General features: G+C 41.9%; 2 protein-coding genes across 18 annotated transcripts in view; one reads left to right on the top strand and one right to left on the bottom strand.

The window, feature by feature from the left end:
* Positions 1-18,024, top strand: part of FNBP1 (formin binding protein 1) — a 114,851-nt gene that overhangs the window by 90,033 nt on the left and 6,794 nt on the right. For 10 of the 12 annotated variants that reach the window (XM_062590730.1, XM_062590729.1, XM_062590728.1 and 7 more), the window contains 2 exons: positions 631-789; positions 3,477-4,747. In XM_062590730.1, the coding sequence (XP_062446714.1) occupies positions 631-789; positions 3,477-3,505 (188 nt within the window). In that variant the 3' untranslated portion in view covers positions 3,506-4,747. Of the gene's footprint in view, positions 1-630; positions 3,281-3,476; positions 4,748-5,689; positions 8,729-18,024 lie in introns of those variants that run through there. The other 2 variants (XM_062590721.1, XR_009960235.1) reach the window with 2 other exon arrangements.
* USP20 (ubiquitin specific peptidase 20) overlaps positions 5,198-18,024 on the bottom strand; it is a 30,445-nt gene continuing 17,618 nt past the window's right edge. For 4 of the 6 annotated variants that reach the window (XM_062590717.1, XM_062590712.1, XM_062590718.1 and 1 more), the window contains 4 exons: positions 17,847-17,955; positions 17,352-17,454; positions 16,507-16,578; positions 13,197-15,479 (listed from right to left, as the gene is read on the bottom strand). In XM_062590717.1, coding sequence (XP_062446701.1) covers positions 15,319-15,479; positions 16,507-16,578; positions 17,352-17,454; positions 17,847-17,955 — 445 coding nt within the window. In that variant the 3' untranslated portion in view covers positions 13,197-15,318. Of the gene's footprint in view, positions 5,346-11,009; positions 12,104-13,196; positions 15,480-16,506; positions 16,579-17,351; positions 17,455-17,846; positions 17,956-18,024 lie in introns of those variants that run through there. The other 2 variants (XM_062590713.1, XM_062590714.1) reach the window with 2 other exon arrangements.

Here is an 18,024-nt window from a genome sequence, read left to right as displayed (position 1 = left end):
ATGTGCTTCATTCTACATGCTGAAGGTCCCCCTGAGAATTTTTTCTCTAGGAGTGGTTGCTGGGGACAAGCTTCAAATCATGTCATCACCCAAGCACTTTGTGAGCTTCTGTTACCGATGGAAAAATCTGTTATGTTACATGTTTGAGTTCCACTGCAAGGAGGAACTTTTATGTACAGATTATATAATTTACGGGTACAGTACTCAGCTGAAGATGAGTTAAATCCTCTTATTAATGCTATATGTGATAACTTTTAATTTTATCCTGCCTATGGTAAAAAAGCATTCTAGCCTTTGATCACTGTTTCCCTACAAAATAATGGTTAAAGTTGACAATTGGTTACAAGAAATAGTTTGTGAGGAGAGGCTCAAGTTCATGATATGCAAGTGCCTTTTTTCTCCTGGTGGCATTGATATATCTTGTGATGCCACGATGCTCTTTGATGCCACGATTGTGTTTTTCTGGCTCTTTGAGCACACGTTGTATGCAGAGTCATGTGTTTTTGTTCATACTGCTAATAATGTAATGAAAGTTATGATAGCACATTGTCAGTGTGCTGTGAGCACCTACCCCTGCTTCTGTGTTTCCCCTTTGAGCCTTCCTAAACTGCATATTACTGTGTCTTTCAGGTCAGAATGAAGGAACAATTTCTGTAGCAGAAGGAGAAATGCTCTATGTAATAGAGGAAGACAAAGGTGATGGATGGACACGAATTCGAAGGAATGAAGATGAGGAGGGTTATGTCCCTACGTCATATGTTGAAGTCTATTTGGACAAAAATGCCAAAGGTGCTATGACTTATATTTAATACTACTTTTACTACTTTATTTGCTTTCAGAGATATCCAACCCTGTAACTGCTCTATGTTGCAGATAGAGCCTTTTAAAGGACTGCACAATGCCACAAAGTGCATTATTTTGTACACAGATTAATATGACTTGCTGTACTGCAAAACATGCTTTTACTGATCAGAGAAGAAAGGATAGTGTAAAATTAAAGAGCAAATGCAGCTTTTCCTAGAGAGCGCTTGTTCAGTAGTAACTGCCATTGCACAGCCACCTTAGTGCAGGAAACACAAGGCCATTTTGAAGGGTTATGGGCGCTCTCTATGTATCTACGTGGTATCTTATAGCTACATCTCAGCCATATTCACAACTGTTTGTCCCAAATTGATTCAGTGGAAAGTTATATATGAAATATTTAGATTGTGCTATTCTGTGTTACAGTAGATATTCAGAGCCTAATGTACTCTGTGGACTTTCTGAGTTCAAAACTGGTGGTCATTTAGCTTGTTAGTGTGCTTGGTAGGAGAAAAAGATCTTGCCAAAACCTGTCTAGATAGTACTCTGCGATCCTTGATAAATCAGTGAAACAATGACGTTAAGGCAGATTCCTTATTCTTTCCCTCCTTAACACGTTTCAAAAAATGGTCTTTGAGATGTATTTGCCATTTCAGTTTAAATACAGTTATTTTAGATGAACCACAAGTAATGGTTTCATCTTCTGCTCACGTACAATCTGTGGAGACATTCTGAGCCTAGGCTTGCATGTCTTCTGTTTCTCTTTGCTGCTTTTAACACCTCAGAAGTAGGGTGTTTGTGTAAGGAGGTAGTTCACATAGGGGGAATCCTGGATAGAATATAAGATAGCATCGTGAGCACCTGGTAATGTGGTACACCAAGAAATCAAAAGGTTTTAGTCTCTTTTCAAATATGTTTGAAATTTGCTGTTAAGTAGAGCGTGGGTTTCTCAGTCATTTAATGCTTCAGGTTGTTGTTGTCTTTCATAGATTCTAAAAATTCTTGGTGTGAAACAAGTTGCTTCATCCAGTTTAAAAGAAAGCTGAAGCATTCAAATTGGGGATTACGGACAACAGGAGGAGAGTAGTGAGCAGGCTTTCTCTGTGGAGAACACCATAGCTTAGCTTACTGTTTCTGGATTCAGTATTAAACTGTTCAGCTCCATGTCTGTGGCAGATGAAAGCCTAGGATCTTGTTTTATTTTGCCATAATCCAATAGACTTTTATTTGTGTCAGTAAAGAGAAGGTCAGTTGAGATACAAGAGAGTGCAAAAAAGTGCAAGCGCATGCACACACACAGGTTGTACATTCTACTAATCATTTCTATGTTCTCTCCTATGGAGATTAAATGCATTGTGTGTGGCTGTAGTTGTAAGCAACGTTACTGTTCTGCTGCAAAATCTGTTAGCATTGTGGGCTGCTTGAAACAGCTAAGCTAGTGTGCCATCTAAATCAACATTAAGAAACAAGTGTGGCTTTCTTGGTCTCAGATATGCAGCATGGTACACATCAGTGGAACATTATCGCAATCACCTATTTGTGAGCAGAACAGCAGATTGGATGGGAGATGAAGCAAAGTGTGTCGCTGGGTAGGATGAGAAGTCCTGCCAAAGTGCTGTTAACTGAAATTAGCAAAATTTTAACTCTTCCTCCTGGAGAGAATACTCCAGGAGCATCACAACACCAGCCAACAAATCATATTAGTATATTAATGTTATTATGTAAGTTATAGGATTATGCTCAATAATTGTAAACATGCAGACTGCACTGGGAGTGACTGCTGATATGGTTGCAGCCATTTCTGTACCAACTCTGGGGGTTTTTTATGATTCTTAAGTTTTTCTATTAATTTTGCTGGACTTCAGTAACAAAACCAAATGTGTGTGAGTATCTAATATAAAGGGGCTATAATATTTAGAGTTCTTAAACTCAAATCTCTTATTAAGAAAACCTGAAAGAGGACTTCTTATTAGAGGTCACAGTAGCAGTTAGATTTGGAGAAAATACTGCTGTGTTTAAAAGACAAATCTTGTTGCACGTTGTAGATTTCTCATTCAGTTTTAGTATGTCGGTGGAAGTGTTTTTATTCAGCCTTGAATATTTAAAATCAAAATGGTGACTTTCTTGAAAATGAAACTAAGTGCTAAAGCATTTACAAACTTTGATACTTCTTTCCTATTTTGGGAAAAAAGTTTGGGCAGCTGGTTGTCTTTAAATGTTAGCTACGGTGAAATGTAAGAGCATTCACACCAGCGCTGAGTATGTTCTTGACTCTCCTAGCCAACAGAATCAATACTGGCTGAGGTCCACTTGTGTGGCTAAGCTGTGCCTGTGTCACAAGCCTGACGTAGCTTTGCGTGAGCAATGCCATGCTTAAATGCTTTGTGAAAGCTCTCCTGGGAACTGATGGGCATTTTCAATCAGCGAGGTCTGTGCTGTCAGGGGTTTACTGCTGCTGTACCTGAGATAGGGCGCAAAGGTAAGTCGTGTGCTGCAGTCACTGTTCTGATTTGTAGTCTGCACACCTAGCCTGGCTCATGCAGATATTCCTGCGAATACTTCTATAAGGGCTGTTGGTGACGTTTTCAGGGTATCTCCAGTGAGAGGGTTTTAGCAAACCCTATCGTAAAAAGAACAGTAATGTCTATCTTGTTTTGCCTTTTTTTTTTCTCCAGATGTACAAATCACTCCAGAAAATCTCTGAGTAGGTTTGCATAGGCCTGTTCACCTTTTATTCTTCTGGTTTGCTGCTACAATTATTTTAAGAGATCTGTTGCAGAAGGTTTTCTTTAGAAGACGTGAATGCACATGTCACATCTCCATCAATGAAAGACTGTTAGGTACAGATCACTCAGCTGATGCATGTGTAGGTTCTCATCTTAAATGAGTATCACTACTAATGAAAATACTGGCCCAATTGTATGAACTTAGTTATAAACAGCACTCTTCTCCTTCCTAATAAAAATGAGAGACAGCACAGTTCATTACTTTTTGTGATACACACAGGAAACAACCTTAAATGCTAGAAACGTATAGACTAAGAACTATCTGCTGGATAGAAACTCATGGTTTTGGGCTTACACCAGCCTATAACTGTTAGAGGATGAGGAACAAAACTTCCGTGTGCATACATTGCCATAGCTTGTTGCAGGGCTTGTGAAATAGTGTGATACATAAAAGAGCTTGCATAAAATACCGTCTTTATATTAATTCCCTGTTTTGCCCAACAAAAATGCTGTGTTCGTTTCCAGTAGAAGGACTGGCTGTTTGGGTGACATGGCATGAATAGAGACTGTTTTGTGAAGTTCTGTTTCACGAAACAAATGTTAGCGCCGTGAGATGCTTAGCATTTCGGCTCCTTTGCCGTTGTGGGTCTTTTCCTCTCCACTCTGCACAATTGTATAAATAAATCCTTGTAGATAGCTCTGAGAGTCTCAGTGTTGCAGCTCTGCTCTTTGCTTGCTGTAAACATTATGCTGATGCACTTTTTATCTAGGATATATCTGAGTATTTAATGCTTGCCAAATGATTTAGGAGACAGTAATTATAAACTGAACTGTGGCTTTTTTAAATCCCTTTTGTTAAATACTTCTTATTTCTCTTAGTTTAAAAAAAATGTATATAACATAACTTAAAAACTAAAGTTACTTGAATTCCAACTGTTTTTATTCTTTTTTATATATAAATGGTTTTATTGGCTGTTCTACTTAACCTTTTTGATTGATAACTACTCAATCCCTCATATGTTGTTAAGCTTTTCCGTTGTTCAGCTGCCTGCATCTGGTTGGACATATTTAGAAACTTCTGTTTTGTGTTAAAAGTTTGTTAAATCTGGCCAATGTGGTTGTTCCTTTTCTATTCTTTTTTTAAATCATCATCTGTGAGGTCTCTTCTTATAGGTTGCTGTACCGTGGTATCTTCTTCTAATAAACATTTTATTTTCTCATTCCTGTGAGGTTTTTTTAATGGGTATTCATTTAAGTTTAAATTTACTGATGCGAAGCAAGTGTCCTAGAGCTTCTTTTCACCTAGTTCCCCCACAGAGAACCACACTTAAGTATAAATGTAATTCCAGGAAAAATATTATGCTGTGGCCTCATGAAAACTTTTTTTATATTACTATTTGGAGGATTTCTTCTTTTCTTGCTATGGAAGTGGGTACAAAGGAGAGTTAAAGATTCCACTGCCCTCTGAAATGTGAGGGGAGTTTGGACTCATATCTGATACTCCCTTTGATACAACAGTCTCTTTAGCCAAATGAAACCTCGGGATCCTAGTTTCATTTGACCACAGAGAAAACTTACCCTGGGTCAAAAATCTGTGGCTGTAAGAATGTGACGTACCATAGGTTTAGAGGCTGAGGCTGCTTTCGCTTACCTGTTCATTTCAGGACTTCCCTTAAGCATGAAGGGTCTTCACAGCCGCTTGTATAACCGATAGCTACTGTGGATCCATCTGCAGAAGTTCTTGTGTTAGCTGCTTATTATTCTTCAGTATTATTCATGCTCTTTGGCGCAGTCACTTGACCAGATGCACTACTCCTCCTTTACAGGTTGAAAAGAAAAAAGCCATTTGTTTTCTCTATTGTTGCAGTGGGAAAGTGCTGGCAGGGTCCTGCTCTTAGGTTTGCATCCTCCTTGCAGGGAGGATTCCCAGTTCTTTTCTCCAATGTTGGAGGGAAGGGCTGAGGGAGAATGATTACTGTTCTGAGTGCTGACAGTTTAAGCCTGAGTTCAGGAACTTTCCTTAACTCTTTGTAACCTCATAGATGCTTGGGTGCTGTATTTCCCTTTAACCTCCTGCAGGCGATGCCTACTCTTAAGGGATCCCTTTTTTCCAAGTCTCTTTCTAATCCAGTCTCTTTCTTTTTGTCTTTCTTATGTTTTAGATTCCTAAAGGTGTTTGTGCTGGTGCAAGAACCTCGGGGCGAGCTTGTCACAGAAGGAGAAACAAAATGGTCTGTTTACCCTGCAGGCAGTTAAAACATACCCATGGAAAACCAGACTCCCATTTGTCTGGAGTTCCCACTTCAAAACTTCAAATTTAAATTCCATCCCAATATCATTCAGATGCTTGCTCTTTTTTATGGCATGCTACTTGTGGCTCAGATTAACATGTCAGCCTTCCCCACTCTTCTGCCAGCTTGGCACAGCCTTTCTGTAAAGCATAACCAACACTTTTCCTTAGCCAGTCCCAACATAGTCAAAGAACTGCTGGCTGCACTTGGATACAAAGAGTAACCAGAGTGTTCCAGGCATGTACTGGTCTGTCTTCTACCTTCCCTTGTCCCTCAGTCCGTCTGAATGCATGCACCGGTCCATCAGCTTTTCACGTGGTGCCTTTATTGCTAATCTTGCAGGTAGTCTTATCAGATAGGTGGGGAAGGAGGTACCTACACATGAAAAGCCACCCTTGGGAAAAGTGTTACAGCAACTGAACTGGACTCTGAATTTGCAGATGTTAAAAATTTATGCACATGCATTATTCAATATTCTGCTTTCCCTAAAAGGTCACTAATACTTGTCAGCCTTTATTTTTTTAATCTAGGCTGATGCTTATTATGAATATTAAATACCCATGACCTCGACGTTTCTTGCAAGCCTTCAAGCTCATGTATGTATCCTTGCTTTCCTGCTTGCTCTCTCTGCCCCTGCTTTTCTTTCTTTCTCTCTCTCTCTCTATCCCTCCCTCCTTCTCTCTCTCTCTCTCTCTCTCTCTCTATCACACACACACACACACACACACACAGGCACACAGACACTGACATTTTGGTTTGAAGCCTCATTTTGCTCGTTACAAAGACCTCCGTTTTGCTCTTGTTTCAGTCTGCATGCTCGCCCTGTTGCCTTGCCTGCGCCCACCTTCCTGAGGGCCACATTATTTGATGGCTCATAGTTGATAATCTCTTTGCAGATTTTTTGTTGGTTTGTTTTTTTAGCATTTCAGACCTGCCTTCTTTTGCATGACCTCTTGCGCATTCTCATCAGTTACTGTTTGAATAACAGATTTTTTTTAGAAAAAGAACCCGCACTCTTATTTCATTCTCCCACCTTGCCTTGGACTGGACCTTAACCCAGAAGCCAGAGAGGAATTGTGACTTACTCATCAGCCATCCTGTTCTCACATAATTTTATTTGAAGCAGAAGTAGCATGATAAGTGATGCTGCATCTTACGTCATGCAGTGGACAGAAAGCTGTAATACCTCCAAATACCACGCGATCCGGACCTAAACTGCCTAAAAAGGAGTTGATTGTTTTTTCTAAGCTTTCATGCTGTAAATGTATTGTTTTCCCATTAGTCTTTGCCAGTACTATTACAGTAATCCCATACCTGTTTGAGGCCTGTAAGAGTCAATTGCCACTAATAGTTCCTGAGGGCCTGATTTATTCATAGATCAACAAATAATTAGGGAAGACCCACTTACTCTTAATAAACTTCATCTTTTGTAATACCTCCAGAATTGGGGGAAAAAATTAATATGAAGCCGCTATGGCCAGTCACCCTAAAATGAAGCCTCTCAGGTTTAGTTTACAGACAAATGTGTGTGTTGCTTTGCTGCCTGCTGTTTTTTTAGGCAGGGTCATCATGGAAAAATGTGTCTGAGAATCACGTCCTCTTCATGTTGGGGATTGCTTAGGTCTTTCCTCACTCAGGATGAAGTTATTTGTGATTTAAGTTACATGTAGTGTTCATAACTTTGTCCATTTCTCTCTCTTCAAAATACCAATTTTTATTTTTGATAACAAGGGCCCTCACTTATTCCTACTGTTACAACTGTAGCTGTTACACTGTGGTGCTTGATATCTGCAAGCATCAGTTGGCAAAAGGTGGGGGGGGCTTTGTTTTTTGCGTTTTTTTTACTCTAATTGAAGTGGCTCAGGAGCCTGCACTGTCAAGCAGATGATGCCAACTCTGAGGTGGTTCAGCTACAGTGTTACTGGAGTTGGAAGGATCATAATCAATTGAATTACCATCCTTATCATTGCTGCTACTGTGTTCACTTAACTGTTCAGATCCATGAGCCTCTGATAGCAGACCGTGATTGTAATCTACATGGTTGGCACTTGTAGCTTTGTACAAAAATTTGAGACTTACCTGTGCAAAGGCTTTGTTGCTTGCAAAGCCCACATATCTCTGTCAGGGGATCTAAATGGTTAAGCAGTTAACAGGTGTGCAAAAATCTTTTGAATATTTTTAGCTGCAGTAATTTTTATTCTCTTGTGTCTGATGCACTGTTGAATCAGCAGCTGGAATAATTCATTTTCACCTATTATTGTGCCATCTATGTAAAAATTAGATAAAAGTTTGCTTTTATATATTTAATCTAGGTGGACAGTATATTATTGTCAGCCTGTGTGGAACATTTGAACAATTGCAATGTCTGTGTTGCTAAATAGCGCTTTAGAAAGAGCATTAGCTTTAGCTGACTGATTTCCTTCAAAAGCGTTTCATTGAAAGAAAAGACCATGTATGGAGTTTTTATAAACTTGGTAACTAGTTCCCCAAAGCCTGGATCTTAAAACTTACTACAAGAAAAATTAGCAACAGTCATATGTTGTGGCCTATACATCTTTATTTTGCTGCCTTTATTCAGGGTAAAGAATAGGTAATTTTTGTAGAATTTACCTTTTATGAAATCTAAAGGACTAAATGTGACTGGTTTATAAAAACTCTGCTTGGATTTACTAATCTCACCCAGAAGTGTGGACTTTACATTCTACAAAATGAAATCTTGTCCCCAGCAAAAGTCTCTAATGCCCTTTCTTAACATCTGTAAATAGAGAAGAAACATATTTACTGATACTGAAAGTTGTGTTCAATGCTGAGTATTTTTCAGAAGTTCATTTAGTTTGATGCATATTGTTCTCTTTGTTTTCCTGCCTGAAGTGTCAAAAGACCTAAAAGAAGCCAAATTCTATTTTAACATGACTATGTCGAGCACTTTTTTATTTGTATATGTGTGTGTATGTGTGTTTGAGCACTGAACTTTAGATTTTGGTGGCATCTCAGTGTTGTGATTTCATTGCCAATGTACAAGGTTCTGGTGTTGCCCATTCATTTCTGGAGACAGAATTCAACCAAATAAAGTGCTTCCATTTGAAAGCAAATATTGACCTTGTAACAATGAAAGGAGAGTCATCCACATATTTAAATAAACATTTAATTCCAGAAATACAACTTCACTAGACCCTTTTGGTCATCCAGAGAAGACGGAAAGTGGTTTTGTTGCTTATTTCCCAGTCAAAAAAGGCTCATGCCTTTTTGCTGGGGCTGTTTCTCTGATTTGTTGAGGTATTTTATCCATTTTGACCTTTTTTGCCTTACCACAAATATTTCCAGTTGAGAATTTGGCTGTGTCTTTTTGGTTTAGCCAGATACAAAATGGATAGCCTGAGACTCCTCTCGGCTTCTCTCATATTCTCAGCATTCTCCTTGAGCTATGGAATGGACTTTGGCTTCACGTCCAGCTGAAAAATTTTCAGTAAATAAGCAGAAACAGCCAGTTCCACTGCTGTGCTTGTGTATAGCTGCTATTTTTTGAAGAATGATGAAAAATTCTTACTAGTTTTTTAATTTTACACTTGATTTTTCAGATATTTGGGGTATTAATTTGAGTCTGCACTAGGAAGGATAGTGCCTTGAGTAATTACGTCCCACCTGTCTAGTTCCCAACAGGTCACTTTGAGATACTTGCAGTTTTACCGAACTTTTACCTTTCCAGCTGACACTGAACACAGTATGAAGTGTTTTCTGCAAGCTGTATCAGAAACAATGTAGTTATTTGCAAAGGAAGAAAAATGTGTTGTTCTGGTTGTAGCTGTTGGTGTACTTGGGAAAGATGAGTGGTTCTTGGGGGTTTTTAACTTCCTCACTTTAGTAGGAGGTCACAGGAACTGGAAGTTTGGGGAAAACAATTCCTCTTAAGACAGAGCTGTACCTTTTAATACCAATAGTGGGTGTGTTGATCAGGCTTGGCAGATTTTTTTGATGATAGTTGTTTAGACATTAAATGCATTGCGCCTCTAGCATGTGATGTGTTCATGCATGTGCATGCATGCATGTATTTCGCTTCTCTGAGCGAATAATATAAAAGTCTGGATAGGGTTATTTGCAGTTCAGTTTTAATATGCGGGGGGTGGTGGATAGTGCATGGAAGGGCTCCAGAGAAATCTCTTGCTGGGCTGCAGGTGCTAGGGGTACTGTGCACATACTGTGCTGTAGCTGGTTGTCTTGAGCTCTGAGTTATTTTCCTTTAGAGGAAGGGAGGGGGAAAAACCAAAAAGAATAGATTGTATTTTAAATGTCTGAAGCTTGTCACAGCCCAGAGGAGGGAATCTGAAATGAGTACTGAGGCGCTGCCCTGCTCCCCGAGCCTGTGCACATGCTTTTGAGCATTTGTACACCTCTATCCCCCTTCTCAGCCCAGGTTCAGGGGAAGGTGGATAATCAAATGGGAGAAGAGTGTGCGTTCCTACCCAGCACCTGGCTGGTGCAAAATGAACAAGATGGAAAGAAACAGCTAAACACAGCAGTTAGTGGGGTTCCGCTGAGGGGACTGAAGCAGGACAGAGGTACTAAGACAGCCCCTACTTGCACATGTCTTACCGACTGTGGGGGAAGGAGCCAAACAGTGTTTGTGGAAAGGGCAGTGCACATGCATAAGGAACATGGTTCAGGGCTTATGAAACTTGTGAACTTCCTTTGGCAACCTTAATTTTATTTTGTTGTTTTTGTTCAGCATTAACAACACACAATAACTGTGGCTGTGGCTGGACAAAATTTTCCTTCCTCTTTTTGGAAGAAAGAAACAGCTTATACCAAAGAGGAAGAGATCCTCAACTGACAGATGGAAGGTTCCCTTAAAAGGTCCCTCAAATGCTGTGCCAGGAAACACATATAAAATGTATAAAACAGCATGTCATGGAAGTATGGAGAAACTGGGCAGGTAGCTTAGGCACAATCCAACTTCCCCACTGCACAGAGAGCAGCACACCCTCCTACCCCTGCTTGGATGCAGCGGTGTAGTAGTGTGCTGAGTTTGTAGATGGTGCTGGCTGCTCTGCTGATACACATGCTTTGCAATTTAGCTCTATATTGACCTAAAATTGTATCTCTGTCCTAAAGAGCATTATCTAAAACTCTCTTCTTCCTCTTGCTACCTGAGACAAAAAATATGACTAGCTTCTGGACAGCTTTTCTCCATCACCTGTTAGTCTAGCACATTGGAAGTAACCTCATCTAGGAGCCAAGAGGATTTTCAGTTGTGTGGCTCAGAGTAGGTGGAACCTGAGTATTATCTGACAGTCAAATATGGGCTAGTGAGGCTTCATCTGAAGCAGCTATATACAGATTTTTTTTTCCTAAGGTCAGCTTCCTTTTGTTTGTTTGTTTGTTTGTTTTGGTTTTTTGTGTGTGTGTGTGTGTGTGTGTGTGTGTGTGTGTGTGTGTGTTTTTTTAACAGAACTTCAGTTGTTTTTTGCCAGCACTAATTATCATCTCTATCAATTCAGGACAAATCAGTATTGTTTATGAAACAGTCTGCCAGAAAGAATGCTCAAGAGTACAGAGAAAAGAAGGCTGAGACATATGTGCTTCATGTCGTTGCATTTTTTGGAAACAATGAACAGCAGGGGGTGTCAAGTCTGGGTCTAACTTTATCTTAAACAGTATTAGCATTGCTAGCTTTAAATAGAAACAGCAATCAAATTAGTGGATGAAGGCTGGAAGCTGAAGCCAAGCTGAGCAATTATTAGGAAGAAAATAAAATGAGCTTTAAATACATATCCCTAAACATGTCACAGACAGTATTCAAAATGCTATTTATTTTGGTCATTCAGAAGGAGGGTGGAGAGGTGCCACTGGCAGCTGTGGGCTGCAGAGTAAGGCTGTGGCTGCATGAACAAGTGTGTGTGGAGGGTAAGCTGTGGGGTAGATTTACAGTACGCTGGCCTGCATCTCTGAAGGAAGAGCTATCGTCTCCACTTTCTACGAGTTGAGATGTGACACGTATGCATTATAGAGTAAGAGTATAGAGGCAGGTATTGCAGAGTACCTGTCATTCTGTGTATCACAGCTTCAGTTGTATCAAATTCATGTGTTCATGAGACATAGTCTAAGCCTTGACTACTCAGCAGAAAAGCAGGACCTACTGTTAACTGAACTTAAGTATCTGTAAACTTCCCAATAGTTGCAAAAGACTGGAGGGGAAGGAAAGAAGTAATATGAAGAGTGAGGTTAGCTCAATCAGTCCAATGCATGAACAATTCTCTCATCTCCCCATTTCTGCAGTTGGCACGGGACCTGATAAAATACGGAAAAAAATGAAGTGTTTATGCAAAAAGAACTGATCTATCTTGGCCATAAAGTCTAGCTCTCAATGGCTCACACAGCTAGCTGTGTTCAGGATTGGTGCTCAGAAATACCTTAACTACCTGCTACCAGAGCTGGAGAAAAGCAGCACTACACTCACCCTTCAAAGCATTGGGTGTTTAACAGAGGATAACAAAAAGTAGAATTAGGAGTTTGCTAGTGTAATACTGAAGTTGTTTGTCTAGACACTGTATAATCCCATCCCTAGGGGAAGGGAGTTTGTTAATGTCTCCAGGAATGTTACAAACTGTTCTGCAGTTGCTGAGGTTACAGAGTTTGTTTGCTAGATGAAAGTTTTGAAGGATGACTTAAAAGTGGCTCGCGTACAGGCTGAATATTCTTATTAACCAGCCTTGGTTCTTGTGATATTTTGGGCTTCAGCTAATAAGGCAGTCTCACTCACCACTCAGGAGGAAAGTACCCTTCTTAACTTCTTTCAGCCCCTCAAGTGTGAGGAGCTGCTGTTCATATCATCTACTTGTTTCAGCTACTCTTACTCAGAGTGGTAAAACTTGGCAACAAGCTGGCAAGAGCACAGTGGTTCTTGGGGGCCTCAGGAGCAAGAGCCTCCTGCCTGCATCACACCCATGAGCAAAGCTAAATGTAAATGCCTCATATAAACATTCCCAAGGGAAGTGGACTCCTGCTACTACAAGCCTACTCCCTTTGCAAGTTACTTTCCTGGCAATGATGGTCACGAACAGCACATGCTTCCCAGAAAACATAAGCTCCCTGAGACAGAAACTGAGCTGAAACTGTACCAGACCTGAGTAAGTGACCCAAGATGAACAGGAAGTCTTTGTAAGAGGCTGAAAGGAGCAGGTGCCCTTGTCTGAACAACTACAGTATGATTTTAATGGACTGCACTACTGCAGCTTGCTGCTGCTCTGAAGGATCTGTTCTGTAAGGCTGCTCAGCAGTAGCAGGATGCTTGATTATTTTTCTTTTTTATCTTTGCATTAGAGCTCTGAGTTCCATGGAAGCTGTCAAACCCCTCTGGCCACCTAGGCAGCAGTCATGCAGCTTGTTGAATGCACATGTATTTATTGTGACACATTTTTCAGCACAAAATATAACACTTAAGCACAGAAGTGTTATTACAATCTGTACAGCATCCTCTCAGTGGCACAGACACAACACAGACATGCAGCCATACAGGCTCTGCAGCAGAATCCAAGAAGGCTGCAGTGGTGAACAAAGACAGCTTAAAACGATGAGAAATCCCAACAGTGGCTCATTCTCTGACCCCCTCTGGCCTGGCTGGGGATATACAAGCATCCAGTAAACAGGATAGTAAAGCTAACATGCTGAACCATTTACGGAGAATCTTTTAAAGAATAATTTGCTGTTTGTAGCAGACATTTGGTCTAAAAAAAAAAATCTGAAGGCCACATTTTTCATTTCAAAAAAACTTCTCTCCCACACCCTTTTCTACTTCCTATCTGTGACTCAAAGAGCAGCTTTCCTCTCCTCCTCCCTCCCCTTCTCTTCTTGAGACGAGCACACGAAGTGCAAGGGAGGTCATAGCCTCATGCTATAGTCTGGTATCAAGGCCAGACTGATGGTGAAGAATCATGAAGGTTCCAGCACCATTATGAACATAAGAGTTTGCTTATGTCCAAGGGAGAGGCTACCTCTGCCTTGCCAGCTTTGCCTTGTTCTCCTTCCATCAAATCTCACTCCAGGGTTTGCAAAGTTGCATGGAATTTACTAGTTCCTTGCTGGCTTAAAGCTGAAGATTTGACTAGCTCTACTGGGAGAAGTAGTGTTTAGCCTTTTTCCATCTTCATTCCTCTCTTCTCTGCCTATTAATCAATCAGACACTCTGGCTCCATCAGCAAACTGGGGCGCAAGTTATTTCTTTTCATTAAATGAGCCACTGTATACACAAATGAGATCTGTGTTGAGACACTAAAATGAGCTTAGCACACACATGGGGGCTTGTTCGCAGAAAAGAAGGCTAAGAGGCTGCTTCAAGAACCTGAGGCCTGCTCAGCTGGGCACCTTCCTCAGTGCTGAATTACTGCCCTGTCCAAAGGTGACCCACCTGACTAGGCTCTGTGCAAACAAATGCCTCAGAGGGTCCTCCTCACCCTTCACCCACCCACTGCTTCTCATAAAAGGTGTGTAGACGGGGCTAGGCGTACAGCAGGGTCCATCTGAGAATGGTGTCTGGACAAGCAGATAGATGAACCACAACAGAAACCCTAAAGTCTGCATCACAGCTGTCTTGTGTCCAGCTCTGATGTCTGCCCATCTAACAGCTTTGCATTTAAGCTGTTCATGTACCACCTCTGTGAGCTTAATACCTAGAAGGCTGCATCCATATCTACAAAGCTGCCAGAAGCTTTACAGGAAACAGTACAGTAGGAAGCCACCTTGAAGGAGAACTTGTCTTCAGCTTTGTTCTCTGAAAACAGGCTGAACACAATACCAGACACAAGGAGGAGAGAATTCCGCAGGACAATGAACATGTAGCTATGGCCAGTGGGGGGGAGAAACAGCCTCTTTCACAGCCTCTTTCAACATTTCTTAGTTGCAACTGAAGTTGCAAGAATTAGATAAGGAGCAAAACCAGAAAGTTGTATTAGCTGTGCATCACCAGCACAAAACTATCAGGAGACCTTGCGGCTTTAGTCAGCTTCAGATAAACAGGTTTCTCTAGTTGCAACATTGCATATGGGCAACATAAATAACATTTTGTTATCTTTATACATAAGATTAAAAAAAAAAAAAGGTGCCAGAAGCAAAACCTGCAAAGGAGCAGAGAGATTCAGTTCACTAAGGGCAGGCTGGGAGTGCTGGCTTCTCGTAAGCAAACAAAAGGGAGAGGGATCAAGTCAAAATGTTTCCTAGTGAAGTTTGGCTGCAGCCTCCCCACCATGGCTTTATCCACTGGGGCTGCACAGATGAATTACAGAAAATATGATTTCTCCCAGGCTTTTCCAGTACTGTCCCTATATTCAAAACCACGTGAAAGGATGGTGGAGGAAACCTGCCTTCCCCAGAAGTGGTGGTGAACACTGCACCCACCTTTGAGTACCAGACAGAGGAAGAGGTTTGACTCCTCATGATTCCCCAGCCTTTCAGCCCCGCATGGACATATTCATTTCGTGCCGTACCTTCCCTGCCCCATCCCGCACCGTTCACACAGCCCGGGTCTCCGCTTCAATCTTCTGCTCCCCGTGTAGGTTCTCCAGTTCCTGGGCCTGGGCCACATTCTGTCTGATAGCAATTTCTGGGCCCCCTCCATATAGCGTGCTTAAATAAATCCATGTCTCCTCAGAGATCTGCCCGTAATCAGCACCTGAAAAGGACAACAGGAGTAATCAGACATCCCCAGTGCAGGTGCTCATTCTGTGTAGCCACGACGCAGAAAGGCTGGTTTGTCACAGTATGCAGAACATCCTCTCCCACCACCTCTCCCTGCTTAGGCCCATCACCAGGAAAAGTGAGGCACTGGACGACATGAGTGCTGCCTGCAACTTGCACTGTCCAAATCTAACCCTAACACGCCTACTAAGGAGGCAGCTCTGCACCTTGCAGCTGTAGTGACAGCAGTTCTGGCCAACCCTCTACAGTGCCACCTGCTGCTAGAAGCCACTGAGGCTACATCACAGTTTAGCCAACTGCTCTGTGTTCCTGTTGCAATCATGTCTTCATTCTCCACAAGAGGAGCTGAGCAGCAACAGCCCACAATAAAACGGCCTGCCTACCTAACCCTCTCTCTCAGGCACAGCACCGAATGAGGTCTGACAGCCCAAGGAGCCTACAAAAATGCTCTCAGACACATCAGCCCCAGGCAGTTTGGCTTCTGCTGCCAGAAGAGACTGAAAAAACACCTGGGACAGCTTAAAGTGGTCAGGGCACCAAGCGGGGAGAGTAGAGAACTTCGCTATGGAGGTTACAGCAAAGGAGGAAAGCAGAAACAGTTGTTTTGAGAGATAGCCATGGTATAAATACAATCTTTACTTGTTTGGCAGGAAAGGTCAGCATAACATAAGCAGTTATTTCTCAAGCTGAACCACAACAGATGCTGAAGTCAAGAGCAACACAGAGATTGAAGCTCCATGTTGGGCAAAGATTATGGTGGAAAGGGTTTGGGGAATAGCAACAGAGAGGAGACTGCAGGTTTTATTAAAGTAAGACACATCAGCAAGCAGGTCATGAGGAGCTGCTAAATGGAGAGTTGAGATGGCTCAGGGCAGTCAGCACAGAGATGTGCCGAGGCCCGTCATCCTCTACAAAACCATCTTGCTGTGTTCCTACTTCACAATGGACAGATGGATGCTTTAGAAACAAAACTTTAAGTCAGCAAATACAACAAGCCTTACCCTGCTTAACTTGCACATGGCCACCTGCTTTTGTGAGTGCAATCTTGCTGTTGTCTATTGGTCCAGGGGGTTCTGTAAGAAGAGAACAAACACGTCAGAAAACCATTCTGCCTTCCACACATCATCTGACCATCTGTCAGAGGCAGCAGAGCCAGTGAAGACTTAGAAGGCTTTTACTAGACTGTATAGTACTCCTATTAGAGGAATATTAAGTTCAGGGGGCTTTGTAAGTGGCTGATGCCAACTAGTGTGTGGAGAAGGCATTATTCATGGATGGAAAAGCTCAACATTAATACTAACAATATAGAGAATCAATGTAGTGCCATCAGGTATGCAAGGCTCTAGTTACAGAAAGTGGTATTAAACACAAAACCCTACAGTAAAGGAATTTCCAAACAGAAAGGGAACTCTTGACTGGCCAGAAAAGGCCACAACAGTACTCAGAGGAATCTGTCTGGAACAGTAAAGTCAAGACCCTCCAGGGCAAAGACATCCACTTCCATTACATGGGAACTGAAAAAAACAAAAGGCTGATGTTACTGCTGATATGGTCCCTGACTGTACTTTTATGCCATAAGAAGCTGCTCAGAAATGAGCTCTGACACCTATGTGATGCACCCTGCCAGGCTCCATTTCCACCAGATTCAGCTTATTTCCCAAGCTAGATCTCATTATCTCTGCCTCGCCCTTAGGGATCTGCAGGCAGGCAGAGTGGCTGGTCACTGAACTCCATTCAGCATCAATCAATCATGCCAGTCAGGTAAAACATTTATTGAAGTGCATCCAGCAAGTAACATCCTTATTTCCATTCCACCGACAGACTCCAGAGATCTCGGGTTTCTTACCGTTATCCTTCCCCTTGACAAAGGCTTCCCACTCACGGAACCACTGCATGCTAATACAGTAGATGACACTTGGAGACTCCTCTGCCTGGAAAGCCTTGTTCAGCTGGGAGAGCAGAGAACAGATAAGGGAAGGATTTAGTCACTGCTGAGATCAGGGGGAGACCCTTCCATTAACTGAAAGGCAGCCTTGCCATTCTTCAAAACCTCTGTAATCCCACCACCTTCCTCACAACCTGTTCCTGCTTACTAGAGCAGGCAAGAGACTAGGGTGGTTTCAAAGTTCATGTCTCTATGCAGCTACACAGAGCATTATCATGTTCCAGCTGCCCCTCTCTATTCTGTTAGCACAGGGGAACCCCATGATCAGTGTCCTAGCCATGCTGTGGATCACATTCTGGAAGGCAGGCACAAGAGTTTTCCGCTAAACATCTGTGACAAGGTCTCCATTTCTACCTCCATCCCTTGCCATTACCTCCAGATCCTTCCCATACGAACCTTGATGAAGGTGTCAATTTCAATTCTCCTGCGTTTGGCCAGTGCTTCAATCTCCACTTGGCAAATTGAGCACACATACAGATGGTTCACAGCAGGGCCACCTCCAAACCTGAGTCCAGAAAGAGAGGGAAGGGAATGGAGAACTGTGGCAGAATGGAAGTGTTTCCCAACCTTGAAT

The sequence above is a fragment of the Rhea pennata genome, chromosome 18 (assembly GCF_028389875.1).
Source record: "Rhea pennata isolate bPtePen1 chromosome 18, bPtePen1.pri, whole genome shotgun sequence".
In the NCBI taxonomy this organism is placed as follows: domain Eukaryota; kingdom Metazoa; phylum Chordata; class Aves; order Rheiformes; family Rheidae; genus Rhea; species Rhea pennata.
This window is presented reverse-complemented; position numbering and strand designations above follow the sequence as displayed.